The sequence below is a fragment of the Gallus gallus genome, chromosome 5 (assembly GCF_016699485.2).
Source record: "Gallus gallus isolate bGalGal1 chromosome 5, bGalGal1.mat.broiler.GRCg7b, whole genome shotgun sequence".
In the NCBI taxonomy this organism is placed as follows: Eukaryota; Metazoa; Chordata; class Aves; order Galliformes; family Phasianidae; genus Gallus; species Gallus gallus.
In genome coordinates, this window is record NC_052536.1 from 39913841 (window position 1) to 39932562 (window position 18722).

The 18722-nt window shown below is 38.7% G+C and overlaps 1 protein-coding gene across 46 annotated transcripts in view; it reads left to right on the forward strand.

The window, feature by feature from the left end:
* NRXN3 (neurexin 3) overlaps positions 1–18722 on the forward strand; it is a 941045-nt gene that overhangs the window by 884263 nt on the left and 38060 nt on the right. For 27 of the 46 annotated variants that reach the window (XM_015287412.4, XM_040701017.2, XM_040701020.2 and 24 more), the window contains one exon: positions 17511–17595. In XM_015287412.4, coding sequence (XP_015142898.2) covers positions 17511–17595 — 85 coding nt within the window. The remainder of the gene's footprint in view (positions 1–17510; positions 17596–18722) is intronic. The other 19 variants (XM_040701009.2, XM_040701018.2, XM_040701021.2 and 16 more) reach the window with 1 other exon arrangement.

Consider the following 18722-nt stretch of genomic DNA (forward strand, 5'->3'; position numbering starts at 1 on the left):
ACAAGAGTAATGCTGGAGTGGGGGAGCAAAGCCTGTGAGCTTCAGTAATACTGCAACATGGTGTGAGGCGTACTGGGAACAGAAAGGCTCTGACAGCTTTGGGCTGAAGGTGGGAACACAGAGTGGGAAATGGAGACTGAAATCTCCCTGTGGCAGTTTTTCTTTAGATCTTAGCTAGAAGGGGTGCACAAGGAGAGAAGTAATTGAAGTCTGTGAAAAGTATCTGTCTCCTTTCCAAACTTGTCTTGCCTATTACCCATTTACTTCATTCTTTCGCTCTGTCTGTATTTTTCTCTCTTTTGCTAAAGTGGATGAAAAATGTTATTTGCTTTAAGTGAATGGCAAAGGATGGGATTTTATAGGAATTTTTATTTATGTCCTTTTACATTTACATGATATGAAGCATTTGAAGAAACATTGTAGGTTGTGTGATATCAGGGCAATAATTCCTTTTCCTTTAGCAAAGATTTGCCTATTGATGTTTGCTATCCAAATCAAGGATGGCCCAATGAGAGTCAGTAGCTGCTGTTCTGGGTTTCTGAAAACTGCTTTGTCCAAGGCTGTTGTTTGGCATTTACTGTTTCACTTTCTCTTTGTTCTTACTAACTTTGAACCAAAGCAGTTCCTTAAAAGTATTTTGGGAGTGATCTGCAATGCAGCTCCCTTAGGTCCACTCCAGATTAAAATGTCATGATCACCCAAAGTAATAAAATGGTATGAGGAGAAAAGATTCTTGTGGGCAAACAAATGCCATAGTTTTTCTCCTTTTCACTCTATGTTGAGCTATAAAGTATAGCTATGGCTTTCTGTAAAGTTCAGGGCTATTCTCATCTACTAATTAGATTCAGACAGTGTTTTAACATTATAGCTAATCCTGATTCACTTTACAGCATACAAGATACAAAAAACTTTAACCATCAAAAAGAGATGAGGAAATGGGGTGAATTATGGAGCAAATTCTAGTTATTTGCTCCTACTGGGAGGTATAGATATATATTTCACATTTCTAATTTAAATTCTGAATCTTCCATTTATTATTGCCCTTGTGTGCATTGGGAGGATTACTCCATCATGTTTCAAGTGAGGCCACATTGCAGCCTGTTACTTCTGCCTCCTGAGAATATGAATTTGATGGGTTTCCCTAGGGCTTATTCAGGTGTCTTTTGCAGTGCCAGAAAGGTGCCCACTTGTTGGATTTTTCTGTCTTTCTAATCCAACATCTCCCAAATGCTTTATCACATCTTTGTAGACCCCCACTGCCACATAGGAGGGCTGCTCTGGAAGTAATGCTGCCTATTTTATTATGTTGGCCTGTGACATCAAAGGTGGATGGTGGTGGTATAGCAGCAGAGGTTGAATCTTCCTGCCAATATTTGACTACATTTTGTTGCTGTGGTGACTATGTTGAAAAATACCACTTTGTAGCTGAGAATTTGTTCTATCAAATGATGTTCTTCTGGTGTTTGTATGTGTTGTAATTTCCATGGAAATAAATAGGAGGCATTACTTTTGGAGCAACCTACAGTTGAGCAGATGCTTCTGAGGCATCTCAAGAATCAATACATTCCATCCTGGTATAGGGACTTAAGTTTAAAATGTCAGGAAATTGTGCTATAACAGAGGAAATGCATCATCAGGCACTGTTTTATGTATGTGCATCACACTGAACATTGAAAGTGAGTTTATATACTGACAAGTGGACAGATTTTATAACTTTTGGACGTGTTCACATTCAAGAAGACAAAATGAATTTAAAAATTATTAGGAAAGAGACAAACTGGAAATGTCATTGTGCAACTGTGTGAATCTAGGTTTTTCTTTGCCTTTTGTGCTGCACTCTGCTTTGGATATTGCTTCTCAAAAACCAATCTATGATGCATAGAAAGGAGGTTAACAGGGATGGTCAGGAGAGTGGAATTGTTTCTACCTAAGGTGAGGTTAAAGAGGCTGAAGAATTGGTAACTAAACCAGGGGGATAGCAAAAGTTTCCAAAATCAAAACAGTGCAAAGAACTTGTGACTATGGGATGACAAACATTAAGAAGTGAAATACAGCACTAACAGGCTGAGATCAGACAGCTATTATGCCAGCCTGTGGTGGAAATACCCATTAAGAATTATGAAATGTGCAATTGGTGAAGCATGAAGAAGCAGGTGTAAACGCTTCTTAAATCTATGCATGCCATTCCAATTGGAAAATGTTGAGTAAGAGAGAAAAGTGCTTCTCCGTGTTAGTCCTGCCTTTATCCTTTCTCTTGAACAAACACAAATAACTGGCCAATGCCAGGAGAGAAACAAAGATGGAGCCTGAGTTAGCAGGACTATACTCACATCCTACTTTTGCATTTGCTATTCTTAATGGGCAGTGTACGTTTGTATTTCAGGCACCTGTATCGATGACTTTGTACTGATGGATGCCAAAGATACCTTCAGGCATGTATAAAAGGCAAAAGTGAATTGTTAAACATCCCTAGATAAATAAAGAAGGAGGTAGTAAACCCCCAACTCTCTATAACTCTTTGAACGTTCACATTTCTGCAATGTGAATTTCCCTTCTAAATGGGAAGGCCTTTGTCTGTAAATTACATCAGTATTTCATTAATTAAATTCATTTTTCTTTTTGTCTTTTTCTCCTTCTCTTTTGTTTAATTATGATATAGTCATTTACAGCCAAACCTTTGTTCAGCTGCTATAAAATATTCATTTCCAGTTGCAGCTTGATAATGAAACAGTATCCTGCAGCCCATTCAAACTGTTGCAGAGCAAGGCAAATCACCAAAGGGAAGGGAATCAACGCATTTTTTTAAAAAACAACAGACTCAAACATGCTCAGTGCAAACGGGTTTTAGGCAAAGGGAAAGGCTGCCAGCTAAAAAGCAATTTATGTAATACGTTGGCAAGGAGGTGGGAAGCCAGTGAATAGAATTTAATGAGTTGACAGCTGTCGAGAACTCCATGGTGTCGGATTGTAGCATTTGTTTCGATCATTTGCACATTGTGTGCAAGTGGGAGACTTAGGTACAAGGAATACCCTGGGACCAGCCAGGCAATTTGTTCCACTACCTATGAGGTGCTGCAATTCAAAGCTGCATAGTACAGAGGTTACAGAGCATTTCTCTGCACCTGTTGGAAAAGCTCTGCTTTGTCTGAAAGCAAGGTTTGAGGGCTGGTAGTTCACTGTGGCAGGGGTGTTCTTCTGAGTCATTTGCATTTGGTGATGAATGGCATCAAGTTCTGCTGTGGTTTATTTCTGTAGATTTTCACAGCAGGTTTTCTTCACCTGTGAAAAGAAATTGTGGGAAGTTCTTTTCCTTGTCATGCAGGAATCTCGGTGTGTAGGAATATGCAGTCTTTTCCAGTATTCGTTTATCCTTTTTCCATTTCAGAATAATCAAAGAGAGATTATTTCTTAGATTTCCTCCTTCCTCAGCTGCACATAACAGTTTGTTCTACTACATATCATAGAATCACAGAATCATTAAGCTTGAAAAAGAACTCTGCGATCATTTATTCAAGCAATCAGCCCATCACCACCATGCCCACAAAACCATGTCAACCATATGAGAGATCCACTTGGACTGTTTGTCTTTCAGCTCACAGAGTATGACAGACTGGGTACACTCACAGCACTTCACACAGCACTCTCCCTCAGGTATTCTCAAAGCAACTAACATTTACTTCCAGATGATGCACATGCATCTTCCTTGTCTGAAGAGTGAGCTTTGGTGGGCTAGCAGGCTTGCTGCCCCATCAATAGACCTTGCAAATCAGTGGCAGAGGCGTCCTGGCACCAGGCTCTTCCGTGTAAATGTAAGGGCAGGTTGGCAGGTAAAATATGGTCCCTTCTGACCTTAAGATCTCTGAATTGAAAAAAGAAAAAGAAAAAAAAAAAAAGGCCCATCAGCTGCAATCCATTTCTTGCAAACTCCTAACTCTTGTTAGTGCAGCTATATGCCTAGTAACGACTGCGGAGTCAATTAAGAGATTTTTTTTTTTCAACTATTTTGCCATCTGAAGCATTTCAGAATAATACTGTTATACTACAAAGTTCTGCCAACTCCACTACAGTGTTCTGGAGTGCCAAAACGCACATGCTTTGATTTTATATGCTGCTGCCAGTCAGGAGCCTGAAATGGGTTATAACTATGCCAACTTTTGTCAGCTTAGCTTGCAGCACTCAAAGGTGGTGTAACTGTGCCGGCAAAGCCCCTCCTGTCAGTGTTTCTGAATCTGAGGAGAGCAGCTCTGCCAACCTGGATACAGTGTGGCTGTAATGCCAGTAAAGCTCCCTGGCACGAGTAAGACCTGAGTCTGAAAATTATTGGCAGAAAAGCCAGAAGGCATCACCTTTTAATGCTAGAGTCTTTCATGACTTGTCTCTGAAAACTACAATAATGATAGCACATAGAAAGGAATTTAAAGAAAAGTGAACTGATTTCTTCCTGGGAAGAGAGACACCATCATCCTAAACCTATTGCCATAGCTGTTACAGAGAGGGAATGTCAAATTTTATCTCAAACAAGGGTGGTAAAATTCTTTCTGTTTTTTTTTTTTCCTTTGTTATGAGGCCCAAACAGCAAGATCCTATGCACACAGCCATTTATTTCTGTGTGTAGGAACTGAAGTACTTTGGATGTGGAGAATGCATCTCATCACATTTTGGCCCCTGTCTGATTAAGCTGTCATGTTTTATGCATTCCTTTGACTGAAGTTATGTTTCCTGTGGGCTAATGCTTGGCTATCATCAGTTCAGAAGGACTGAATATTTCTGTATATTACTAAAGGCTTCAAATGGGTAATGCATGAAATCAGGCATAGTTTCCTTCATGCAACACTATGGTTAGACTGTACAAGAGAAAGACTTTCTCACGGTGCTACCTTGAAATGACTCCACTAATGCACAAACTTCTTCATTTCATTCTTGTACATTTCACACTATCTTTCAGTACAGACCAGAGGTTACTGATGCTGAAAAAATTACAGAACAGAACAAAGCCAAATTAAGAAGCAGCTTTACTGACAGTAGAGGAAGTATTCTCATGGCTTTAGAGATTCATGCCCTCTCTGTCTGGTAATGTCTCTTCGAATACTGGTTTCCTAGCATGTTCCAGCTTTGGCCATGGAAGGCTGAAGGAAGTGAGAGAAAAACCTCCCAGTACTTGATGCCTTGATAGATTTGCAGAGACATAGAGTTTCATCAGTGGACTGGGGGTTTTTTTGGTTGTTGGGTTTTTTTTTTTTTTTCCTTTAAACAGGTAGAAATATAGATGAACTCTGCATGTTCCCAGTGGTGTTTAAAGCTGCCTCAATTCCTTTGTTGTGCTCTCTTGCTCAGTAAGTGCATTCCAACTGAGCATCTATTGGGTCATTAAAGCTAACTTTGTTCCTTCTTTTTTTTTTATTATTTTACACAAACACAAAAGATTGATTTGCCTTTACTACAGTTAATCAAACTCAATAGAGAGCTAAGTAAATAAGCAAGGAAAATGGCCCTCTTATCCATCACAGAGAGCAAATGTTCTGATTAGGCGGGGGCTGCAGAGAAACCCTGCAGGGATAAGTGATCACCATGCCTGGTGTGCATGGGAGCCTGCCTACCCAATGCAGAATTTTCTTGCTATTTGCAGCTTGTACCACTTGATGTGGCATTTAAGTGACATTCAGTTCAAGTTTAATGGGATCCCAGAGACGTATGTTATGTCTCTGATGTTAAAGTTTATCTGGCTGCATCAATACTTGATCACCAAATATATTTAAGCTGATGGATATATGATAAAGTACTGTGTAGAGCTGAAACAAACTTTCTGATTTTTTAATCAGTTTATTTGGTGACTAAACAGTATGTTTTTGAGATCTAGCCATAAGTTTTAGTAGGAATACCACATCTGTTCAACCATTCATCTAAGGTGCTATCACTTTCAGTAGATTTTGGGTACCAATATTTAGAATCTCAGTAAAAAATCACATCTGCCTCTAACTTCCCTAAGTTTTCCTCTGCATTTTCTGTTGGTGGCAGCACTGATATGTATTTATCTACTTATTTGTTGGCTGATTTTCGTTAACATGCGGTGTGAAGTCAGTCCCTATCCCTGCAGTAAAGCTGTTAGTCTATTTCCATATCAACAGGAAAGAAAAAGCTGCTAATGCCAGGAAAACATTATTTTTAAGCATAAGATATTTGGCAAGGGTGTCCCAGATGGAAAAATGTTATAGTCTAAAATGTTAATATCTTAGTATGTTAACAGGTTAACAGTATTACATGCTTTCTGTTGTGTGTGCAAATGTTTCTACACTAGGTACTGTCAGTCTCTTATATCCTATATTAGAAAAAGAAAGATGGACTTCAGGTTAAGGGGATGTCCCTGATCGTAGGAAATCTACGTTCTAGCACAGCCTTCTTTGTGACCTTTGTGTTTATGAATTTTCTTACTGTTTATAGTCTAAAATTATTTATGGCCTTTTTTTAAATTGGTATACTGTTTACATGCTTCTCCAAAGGTGCTTAGTGCCTATATTCCTTTGGTAACTGTTCTGTATATATTGTGTTATTCAGGGAACAACTCTAGATGGTGATGTGTACCTACTGGGCAAGGTCTTATTCTGCATTTATTTATTCTGCGTTACATTTATTCTGTTTTTAAATGTGTGTGGTGACCTCCTTTCCCTTGTGAGCAAATGTGTGTATCCTGCGAGTAACAGCATTTAAATGCCATTTTCTAAGCATGTATTAATGTTTGGAGAGAAAGAGGAAGATTTGCCTGGAAAGAGCAGTCTAGTGCATTAATGTGAATATTCAAAGATAGATGCTTATCTTATTGGACTCAGAGGTACTTACAGTAATTGCCAAAGCTGTTTTAAGGCACATTTATTCATAGTGATTATGTTCACTGTTACTTTACTGATAACATACTCTGTCACATTAGAATTTAAGTGCCAGAGTTTGGACTACAGAACAGGTTTTTTTCTCCTTTATGAATTTACCACTACATATGCTGGATTTCTGTGGCCTGTATAATAAAATGCAGCAGAAATTAAAAGAGAGGCAGGGGAGGGGGAGAACACCTCAATTTAAACAAATGGCGGAGATTACTGTGCACTCTCAGCCCAGTGCAGCTGTCTCTGCAATGGGGTGAAGGAGCTGTTGGAGGATGGGATCACTGGATTGTGGTCCAGTACAAGGCTAGGAATGCTGAACTGAAGTTTACAGGAAAAACATATAGGATAAAAGTACTTGGTTTCTGTTTAAACAAAACTCCAGGCCAGTGTTCAGGTGCCTTCAGTTTTCTGAATGTTAGTAATGCATCTATAAAACTTATCTCCTGCTGTGGCTTATCTATCATGTCTGGTTTCTACAGGGATGGATGCTGTGGGCCTGCCTGGAGTTTCAGAGCAGCCAGGACACAGCATCTGCTTCTCTACCATTGTTTGCCTGGATAGGGCTTTACAGCCTTTTAGGCCCTACTATCAATTGCCACGAGTGATAGATGTGTGACCATACTCGGATTTTCCAGCATGTAAGATATCTGCTAGGAGAAGTTCTCCCATATCTAATTTCTCATTAAGCTTCATTTATAAGGGATGGTAAGATCCCTACGCTGAGTAACGCAGCAATAAGAGGACTGCTTTAAAAATAGAAACAGGACTTATGTGGTTTTATTAATGAGCACATAAATAGAAATGCCAGTTAAATAGCATATGTTGCTGCCACGTTGTTTTTGCTACACAGTAATCTCACTTTACAGTTTTTGTTAATTTTAAATCACATGTGAGGGGGGAGTGCAACATGGTGGGCAGATTCTGAGGCTTAAGAGATTGTCATTAAAGCTACTGTGATGTACTTAGTTATTTATTTCTTGCTTGGAGTGATCCAATCAATAACAGAACAAAATCAAATATAACTGCCTCCCCTCCAAGGAAGAAAAGACAAGCTAAATAAAGATATCCAGGAGAAAATGCCAGCAAACGGCATATTGATTTCCAGCAAAGGAGCAAAGTGTAAATGAAAAATATTCTTCTGACACAGTTATTAAGTGCAAGCTACCACGCAAAGAAAACCCATTTACTCTTACTAGAGGCTGAGTCTTCAAAGGGCAGCTGATTCATCTCAGATCATTGGAGTCTCACTTGCTGAAACACTGGCTTCCCTCTGTTAAATGTAAAGGATTTTTCTCTATTTAGGCTTTGCTCTAAGAATGTAAAATGTTTACTAAAATTCTAGTTGTGCACCAAGTAAACAGAGAAATTGTTTTCTTCCCATTTTACAGCAATATAAACATAAGTATGAGGAAAGTAGGCAATTTTCCTGATGTCAGATAGTGAATTGATGATAGTATCAGGAATATAAAACCAAGCAGCACGAGGGTTTAGATTCAGTGTCCTTGGTGATTTGGGCTGGGGCAATTTAAGAAGTTATTGCTCCCCAGAAGTCTGCCCTGCCCTTCTGCTGGTGGAGTAGATAATGCGTTTGTTCTCCAGATAGTGTAGATCATAGCCCAACATATTAATAAAATTATTTCTGTGGCAGTTCAAGTTAATACATCAGACTGTGTATATCCGGGGCTAAAGTCCGTGCTGGCAGGATGCTGAATTCTGGCAATAGGCTGCCTTTCACCTACATATGTCTGAATATCTTTATTCAGCTTTTGTGAAATATCTTCCTTTTGAAAACTCCTGGACAAGCATTGAGAAACAACACCATTTACATTGATTTTCAGAAACTCCAGGTGCTTAAAATTCAGCACTTTTGCCCTTTCAGCAGCTCTCACTGACTTCAGAGTGGGAATTTTGTGTTCAGCTATAGTATCTTAGTTTCAATGGTTAAGCTATTTAGTTAATTTAGTCAGAGTTTATACACCTAGTATACTTTTCTTCTGGAATTTTCACGTGCATTACTACCTTCTACATAACCAGCGCCATGCTTAAAACAGAGGGCTGACAACTTGTATTTAAATTTGTTACAATAAGGAATATAATGTAATAGGAAAGGGGAACAAGGTGTATCAAATAACAAAAAGGACACTCAGTGTGAAAAATACTTTCTGTGTGATTATTCTGAGAAGCACTATACTCAAATAATGACTTCAATGACACAGCTTTCATCTTCAATGTGCTTCTTTGGAAGTAGGAAAATGAGTGTGAAAAGGAGAAATAGGTTGGTAAGAGGGAATAAATCTATTGTCTCATGACAATACTGTATCTTTTGTATCTAAGCCAAGAATTTACATTTTATGGTTCAATTCAAAAATCTTTCAAATCTTAAGAGTTACACCATGTAGTTTGGAAAAGATCTGCCAGTTGATCATACCACATCAAAATGAAAGGAAAGCAAGTGACTGTATGCATATATAATCAATAAGCATCCAACCTAGATTCCTGGAGATGAAATTTCATTTATTTATTTGCTTCTGAATGATGTGCAATTTCTTCAGGCCAAGAAATAAACTGAAAGGATTTAGAAGGATTTGCTTATCAGCAGAACACCACGTAGCATTACATTCCTTCAGCTTTTGGGAAGGTACATTGAAGCTGGGTTAAGCTGCTATGATTAAATACTTCTCTTTCCCCTGTCAGGGTGCATATAACAAGAGATGGATGAATTCTTCTCACTTCTCTTTCTCGTCTGTTTGCCCTCCCATCTCTTTCTGTCTCTGCTCACACCCCTCACAATACCATCACCTTTCCACTATCCGCAGATAGAGACAAAAGTCAGAAATGTGACTTTTCACCATCATTGCACAGCTTAGGGACTGAACAAACTCCCTGAAATTTGCCATCAAAACTGGTCAAAAAGAGTCAGGATTTACAGTCTTAATGAACTATTAATTGTGTTGAGACACACTTCCAGTTTTCAACAGACTAATTCAGCTTTCAAGGCTCTTTTTAACCATGACCGCTCATGACTCTGAATTGAGACACAATTGGGGGGATCATTTTTTGCTTTCTTTCGTCTAACTGACTAGTTACTTAATCTCTTGTCTGCTGTAGTAATGGACAAATGACTGATTTTTATTAAGGAGTAGCTCTCACAATCCCTGCTTAGTGATGTAATGTAATCATATCAGCTTTTATGTCCAGACAGGATCACACAATCAGGAAATGCACTTTTGCCAGGTTACTGTTGAGGAGTATGTGCTTTCTCGTTACCTCCCAGCTCCCAGCCAAACAGAATCCTGAGAATATCAGGATGGATTTGTTCCCATGGTCTGAACAGGTCTAGAGCAGTGGCATTTTCTTTCTATGAGTGCAACCAGCTGAAAGCTCTGCTAGGTAGCTTTTCTACCTGTTTCGGAATTGTGGTAAATGTGTAATGATGTGTTTCTGTTACATAGTGATGACAGATTGATTTAGATCGGATTAGGTTGGACTACAGATAGAAGAGGCAAACTCTTCTCCACTAGAGCATACACACTGATGGCATTTATATCTGAATATTTGCTTACTCTCATTGCTGTTGGTTTTCTTATGTTTTGCTGGGGAGACTTCTCACACTTAATAAATGTTACCATTCAGATTTTTCTTCTTGAAAGTTGTCTTAGGTTTTTTGTTTTTTTTTTTTTTGGCTTAGCTACTTTTTCTGAAGCACCCTATGTAGTTCATCTTCCTGATTTTTACTACACTCTTGTAAACACCTATAGTTTTTGTTAAGGCAAGTTCAGATGTATTAGTTCTAATAAGCTTGTCTCATGCATACGTCTCTACAGTACTTTCATCTTTTCAGTGGCTTTTCTCTGAGTTGCCTCCAATTACTTTGAGTCTTTTGGCATTGAGTTGTACAAAACCAAATGTATTGAGTGTAATGGTGTTAATTGTTACAGATCAATTGAAATCAATGCCAGTTTAAACCAACAAAGGATTTGGCCTTCTTTTTGTTTTCACTTCAGAAGAGCTACATGGAGAAAAATTATTAGTTTCATTTTATCTAATGCGTTGCTTCTGCAGAGGTAGATATGACCTTAGAACCATCTCAGGGTGAGGGGGATGAAATACAAATGGTGTGCACAGCTTTGTGGCTGTGTCACCTATGAGACAAATATTTCCTCTGCTATCTTGCATTGACGTGGCAGAAAATATATTGAGATTTTTCTTTGACAGGAAATGTCTTGGTTGCTAGAAGACAGAATAGAAGAGCATTTACACTGTGTGCTGTTATGCAGAGAAGATAATACTTTGTACATAATAATAAGTTTGAAATATTTAGGAAAGAACGCTGTATGAGAGTAGAAAAGGGTTTCAGATTTAAGAAAAAATTGCTGAATTTCACCTCTATACATTTTAGGTGTGAAATGCAAATATACTGGTCATAAATACAACTGTATTTCCCTGGTGTTGGGAAGGTATTTCTACCTGGCATTTTGTGGTGGTCATATCTCAAGAAGTATCATAAATTGTGATTCCTTGGTGGCAAAGAGATTTACAATTCTCTTGCAACAAAGCATTAAGTGTCACTTTTCAAACAGTAGCGATGAAGTGGAAGTACTGTGTAAAAGAGTTTCAAGTAAAAGGCAACTAGGAAAATTGAATCCTACTTTACAGGGTGAAGCAACAGCTAAGTATGTATTTCTAGAAGAATTTGTCTGCAGGGTTTGAATTTATGGGTCCTTGTCATTTCTCTCCCAGTAGAAGTGAGAACTCCATCATTTTTGGGTGTGTTATTTATAATTTCATAAAGCTGTTCTGTGACAGGACTTATTTTACCCAGTATGCCTAATCTTTCTCACATAATGGTGCACCCTAAGAGCAAGGTGTCAAACAAACTTTGTAGTTGGGAAAAGGGAAGATTCAGCACCTGCCATTTTGTATAGAACAAAGGAGCAAAGGTTTTGGATCTGACACATAAATTGGCGCTTTGAGCACTTGGAAGGATTGAACGACAATGCAGTCATCTTGAACGGGTCTTGTCATGCCATCTCAACTTCCCCTACACTTTACATCCCACAGCAGTATGTACCATTTAATGAACAAAGATGTAGAACTATCACCATGATTGAAGAGGCCCTTAGAATGAAAAATTAGGAGGAGGTGATTACAGCACTAATAATTCATTGAAAGGAATGGAGAACCAATTCAGTGAAATTGAAAGAATTTGAAGGTAAATATGCTCATAAATCCTCAAGGGTAGTCTCAGAGTTTAGCACTTTCTCCTACCCTGGTTTTATTCCAAGGCAATTTCATTAAATGCCAGAGAGAGGGAGAGTAAAAATAATAATATAAATGCTATAAAAAATCGTTCAAAGGAAGGAATAAAAACAGTTCCTGCCAGAGAGAGATTTTATTGAAAGTTATTATAATACCTATCTTTAGTTTTATGGCCTTTAATACAGGGCCAAGTAATTTCAAAGCTGGGATTTAAAAAAAGAAAAAGAAAAAGAAAAGAAAAATACATATTTTAAGATACTACAGTATGAATTATTATTTTTAATATAGAATTTAGCTAATATAAGGAATTGGAAAATATTTTCTCTCTCGTGTCCTCTCCAATGAAAATACATTGTTTCCATCATAGCACACAGTAAACTTTCTTTACTATCTTATTGCCTGTACATAAGAATGGTTACCATTTACCATCTTCAGATTACTGGACAGACTATAAAGGATAAATCTATTTACCTACCAATGGACCAATGGATGTGTGTAATTAGTTCACATTCAAAATTGTGAGAGGGAACCAGAAATGGAATAGCTGGTTTTGGTTACTGCCTCGCAGTGAACTGTTTCTGATGAGACTTAATGACAGTGGAGAGATTTCCAGTGGAGAAGGGTTGCTGCTCACTAGCTTGTCCTATCTTGTGGAAGAAGAAATTTAATAATCATCAAGTGAAAATTCTGTTTGAAAAGGTACAGTTTCCAGTTACAAGAAGTTACAGTGTCTTGGAGATTTCCTCATCTCTGTTTCTGTGGTCAGGAATTTTCTGCTGCATCTCAAAGTAGCTTTATTCTTCTGGGATGATTCAGATGTTGGTATCTGTGCAAGGCAAGCCAATACGTGATGAGAACAGAAAACCAGTTACTGATGAATTGTGATGAAATTCAGAGATGAAAAATACAATACAGGAAACAGCAAGACAGATTAGTGTATTTATCTCTTCCATGATTTCTAGAGGTCTCATTAATGACCTTAGATCTAACACCACTTTTAGAGGGTTTTCTCTTTTTCTAACCCTCATATGTATGGATGATTACATATGTAATCAGTAGCATGGGACAAACAGTAGTCACAGAGCAAGAAAACTGAAATATCAGGGGAAATAGCATGCAGTGGAGGTGGGAAGGTAAGGAGCGAGATTAATTGATGGAATCAAGTGTGGAACTAGTTACAAAAAGTACAGATACAGGTTGAAGTTGATAGATGTGCATATTACACACTGACATTTTGTCTCAGTCTGGCTGCGCTCTTCTCTATTCATAGAATCATAGAATCCCTGAGTTCAGAAAAGACCTCCAAGATCATCCAGTCCTACCATCCACCTATCACCAATATTTCCCACTAAACCATTTCTCTCAGTACAACATATAAATGTTTCTTGAACACCTCCAGGGTCGGTGACTCCACCACATCCCTGGGCAGCTCGACCACTCTTTCAACAAAGTTGTTTTTCCTAATGTCCAATTTAAATCTTTCCTGACACAACTTGAGGCTATTCCCTCTAGTCCTATTGCTAGTTACATGGGAGAAGAGGCCAACCTCCACCTCGCCACAACCTCCCTTCAGGTAGTTGTAGAGAGTGATAAGATCTCCCCTGAACCTCCTCTTCTCCAGACTAAATAGTCCCAGTTCCCTCTACTGCTCCTCATAAGACCTGTGCTCCTGACCTCTCACCAGTTCCATTGCCTTTCTTTGAATGTGCTCCAGGGCCTCATTGTCTTTCTTGTAGCGAGGCCCAAACCTAAACATAGTACTCAAGGTGAGCCCTCTCCACACTTTCTGACTCAAGCCAAGATACCACTGGCATTCCTGGCCACTTAGGCACACTGCTGACTCATGTTCAGCTGATTGTCAGCCAACATCCCTAGGTCCATTTCCTCTACACAATATTTCAGCCACTCTGCCCCTAGCCTGTAGCATTAACTGGGGTTGTTTTGGCTAAAGTGCAGGACCCAACACTTGGACTTGTTGAACTTCATCCCATTGGCCTCAGCCTAGTTATCCATCCTGTTTGGATCCCTCTGTAGGGCCTTCCTACACCCAGGCAGATTGATACTTCCTCCCAACTTGGTGTCATCTGCAAACTTGCTAAGGGTGCACTCAATCCCCTCATCCAGGTCATCAATAAAGATACTGAACAGGATAGGCCTCAATAATGACCCCTGGGGAACAACACTAATGACTAGTTGCCAGCTGGATTTAACTCCATTCACCTCCACTCTCTGGGTCCGGCTCTCCAGCCAGTTCTTTACCCAGCAAAGAGTGTACCTGTCCAAGCCATGGGCTGCCAGCTTCTCCTGGAGAATACTGTGGGAGACAATGTCAAAGGCTTTGCTGAAGTCTAGGTAGACTACAAATTCTTATTTGATCTTCAATGCCTGTGGTACAGGGACTTTCCAAGTGAAATGTGATGTGTTTAGTAGCTGTGGATGGGTATTTTTTACCCTTAATTTGACCAGTCCTTTTCAAAATGCATCTAAACCTTTATCACCCATCATTGCCCTGTTGCAAGATGTTTCTCAGTTTAAAAAAAGTCTTTCACTGTGTGAAGAAATATAATCTCAGGTTTTTTTTCTGATACTTCTACCTTTCTGGTTTGAAATTATGGTTCTAAAAATAAAGAGGGGGGGAAAAAGAGTTATAAAGGAACTCTCTATTCTTTACAAATACTGAATCAAATTTTCAATTCAATTGGATCTGATTTCAAGTTAATATTGCATGATGCCCTTAGATATGAGCAAGTAAAGTGGGTAAGTGGATAGGCATAGCAATTGGTAAGTGACAATGACACGTTAAAAGTTTTATGTTCATTTCTTACTTCAAGCAAATCATTGCTATTCTTCAATGAAATTCTATATGTGAATTGTCAGATCTTCAACTAAGGGCAAAACCCACGTGCTCTAAATACAACCTGGAAATCAGACAAACATTGCTGGAGTCTTAGTACTGTCTAAGCAAGGTCTTCTAGTAGTAATGGAGAACATTCTTCTTTTCAGAGTGCTATCCTTAATACTCCTTAACACAAGTGTTTTAGTTGCAGTTTCACTAGCTACATTTCACTTCCTTAAAAAAAAGTCTTGCGATACTGTTTTGTTGACTTATGATTGTGAAGTAATTTACAGTGTTACAATTAAAAACTGATATCTTTCTACTCAGAGATGGCTGCATTTCACTGTTGGAGGATGTGATCACTGTTTTTAGAAATTATTTTGTTCTTTGGGATTAATAATGCTTCATAAAATATGTGACAGAGCCAGAATTATGGAAAGTAAATTTTTATTTTGTGCATTCCTCTTTTCTTGACCTCTTACTGAGCAGAGAAACTTTTAAAGCCAGTTCATTCTAAGAGAGAATTCACCACCAGAATTTCAACAGCATTCCTCCATTTTCTGTGACTGAGAGAAGTTGCCAAAAATGATCTTAACATATAAGGCAGGAAATTACTTTGTACCTGTCACCTTCAATTCCTTTTAATCTTGCCTCCCTATGGTAGTATTTAAGCATGAGATTACTGCATGATTTCATCCTACAGGATGCTGCTGTACAGCAATGCTGGTGCATACAAGCAGGTAGTATGTAATACATATGATAGGGATTCCCTTATTTTATAACTGTTTTTACGGATACTCTGTTTTTGTAATTTTCATTTACAATTGAGCAGTCATAGTTTTGTTTCTTGTCTCACTCTTAAGTCAGTGAAATCAAGAGGGAAGGAACATCAGGTTGGATGTGAGCATTCTGGCTGACTGCTCAGTTCCATTTTTCTCCATTTTTCTTTTTCTTTCTTTCTTTCTTTTCTTTTTTTTTTCTTTCTTTCTTTCTTTTTTTTTTTTTTTTTTCCTAAAAAGAAGAGGAAATGAAGTACTTTTGGTACAGGACAGCAAGGAACTTGTTAGCATTAGTTCCACAGGGGGCTGAAGAAAATATTGGGACCTCAGAACACTTTGTTTTGTAAATAAAGTAGGGAACACACAGCATTTTGAAAGCAACACAGCAGGCATATGATTGGAAAGGAGACCTTATTTAAATCTGGAGAGTCTTTTTCTAGAGTAAGGACATAAAAGCTTTTCATGACATCACATCCTCAGGAGCATTCACCTGATGCACTGAGATATAATGTACTGCAGTACAGCCACCCTGCTCCTGAGGGGCTGTGACTTAAGCCATACTCCCTGCCTGGTGAGGATCCTTTTGTCTGTTCTTTTCCAGGAACCATTGCACCAATACTGCTGCTCAGCAGAATATGCAGCTTTCTTCAGGGAGAAGGTGTAAAGGGAGACAATTCCAGCAGAAGCTGTGGTCTGAGCTGATACTGCTGGGCTGGGATAATTTTGTGCTGTTTTCAGGAACATTACAACCTGTGTCCAGAGGCTGCCACAGCTTCTCTCCCTAATGGTCTGCTTTACTAATTTGACTAATTGCAGCAATTACAGGCAGGAGATGCTGCTGGGAGGAGACACCAGTACGCTTCTCTCTAACATGCTGCAGAGCATGCTGCTCATTAATTAGACCAGCCACAACATTAAAAGGGAAAAAGAAAAAAAAGAAAGAAAGAAAAAAAAAGAAATAGAAAAAAATAACCATCTAGAAATGCAAATAAATGTTATGAGACTTGTTAGGGCCACAAACAGTCACGGTTGGGCTCGGCAGCCCAGTCACAGCCAGGCTGGTCTCAGGTCACTGGCTGCAAGTCGGTTGGGCATACCTGAAACGTGCAGCAGTTCTTTACAATGCAACAAACATGTCCTAGCTGGGGAAATGTAAAGGATTCCCATCCCAGGGGGTGCATCAGCAGACCAGAAAGTACCTCTGCCTGAGAGTGATGCATTTACAACACAGCAGAGTTCTGTTAGCTGCCAGGGTGATGAGTATTATCTGTGTCTACCTTGTACGTTTGTCTTTGCAGGAAGCATGCTCAGCCTGAGAATGCCTCATCTGTCCTGCCTGTCAGTGGGTGCCTTCTGGCAGGCCCCACGTGGTGCTGGTGCTTATCGAGGAGCCCAGCATGCTCCAGACAGACCCATTGCTGACTGCTGGGGCCATGTGCCAACGAAGCAGGTGTCAGGCCCACTGCCCTGCTGTGCTCAGCAGCACAGTGCCATCCATTGCCAGCCAGAACCACATGGCAGGCCGCACCTGCACCCACCTGAAATATTCAGCAGCACAAGTCCTCCAACAGGGGAATCCAGCTCTGTGCTACACTGGCATAGCTGGAGTTCTTGGTGCAAATTAAATATTTTAGAAGTTAACTATTCTGAAACATTTTTTGTAGGGTACTTAGCCGCCTCACAAACAACCTCTCGATGTGCAAACATCTAATATCTTTCTCCTCTGTTCTTTTTCCTCTGTTCCTGACCTTTGCATGCCAGACAACAGATGACATTGTTTCATCCGCTGAATGTTCTAGCGATGATGAAGACTTCATTGACTGTGAACCCAGTACAGGTAAGTCAGGTCAGTCTTCTTTTGCTTGCTTTCTGATTTAATTTGCAAAAAACAATGCATACATATAGTTATATGTGTGTGAATGTATACATATATTATTATATATGTATATATATGTGTGTGTATATGTGTATATATATATCCTTCTGTATATATACACTGTATATAAAATAAAAATATACAGCCAAGCATCGGATCCCATGGACTTGGCAACAGCAAAGCAAAGATATTTCATCACTTTTTGTTTAATATAATGTTGTTTGCATAGAAAGCTGTACTTCTTGAAAGGGATTCTAGCTAATTAATAGTTTACATGTTTGTAGCAGTCACTTTACTGTCATAGTGGGAAATCAAAAATATCGACGTGGCATGTGGCAAATAATAAAGATTTATTAAGTGTAGGGGAGTTAATGTTTGAAAACCAGAGCAGGGAAACAAAAATGAAACATTACTGGTATATTAATGCTGTTTACTCTTCGTTAATTGGACTGAAGTTGGACTGTGCAAGGATACATTTGTCCATGGGATTTTAAATGCAGTTAACCTGGTAATATATTTATACTAATTTTGTTTTCTGTGAGCCCAAAGAAATAGAGGAGCATCAAAACATTGTTCTGACATAACAAAATTAGTAGTAATTCTTGCCATGTTATCTGCAATGATGCTTCAAAATGTATCCATTAGAGTCAGAAGGACTGGCCACGTGGAACTGACTCAACTTCTTCCCTTTCAGATACATTTTGATAAATTGATGGCTATTCTTTCTGGTGAGATATATGATGTGATATCCAGCAGGCAACTGCAGTCTATTTTATTTCTTACAGGCTTTTTCAAGTCGTCTTTTTTGAGGCTTGCCATGAGTTAAGCATTCTATAATAGAGAACAGACATCATCGAATTTCTGTGTACATTTTTTAAAAAGAGGGAGTTTGTTTAGAATCTTATGTCCTTTCAAGTGAAACATATAAATAGCTTAGGGTTTTTTTTTTTTCTTGTTGGTTGGTTTTCTTTTTTTTTTTTTTTTTTTTTTTTGCTTGTTTTATTATTTATTTGGGATTTTTTTTTTTTTTTGCTTTAAAAAAAAATCCCCAGAATGCATTATAAATGTTCTGTCCCTAATTTCCTGAAGCCATTCAA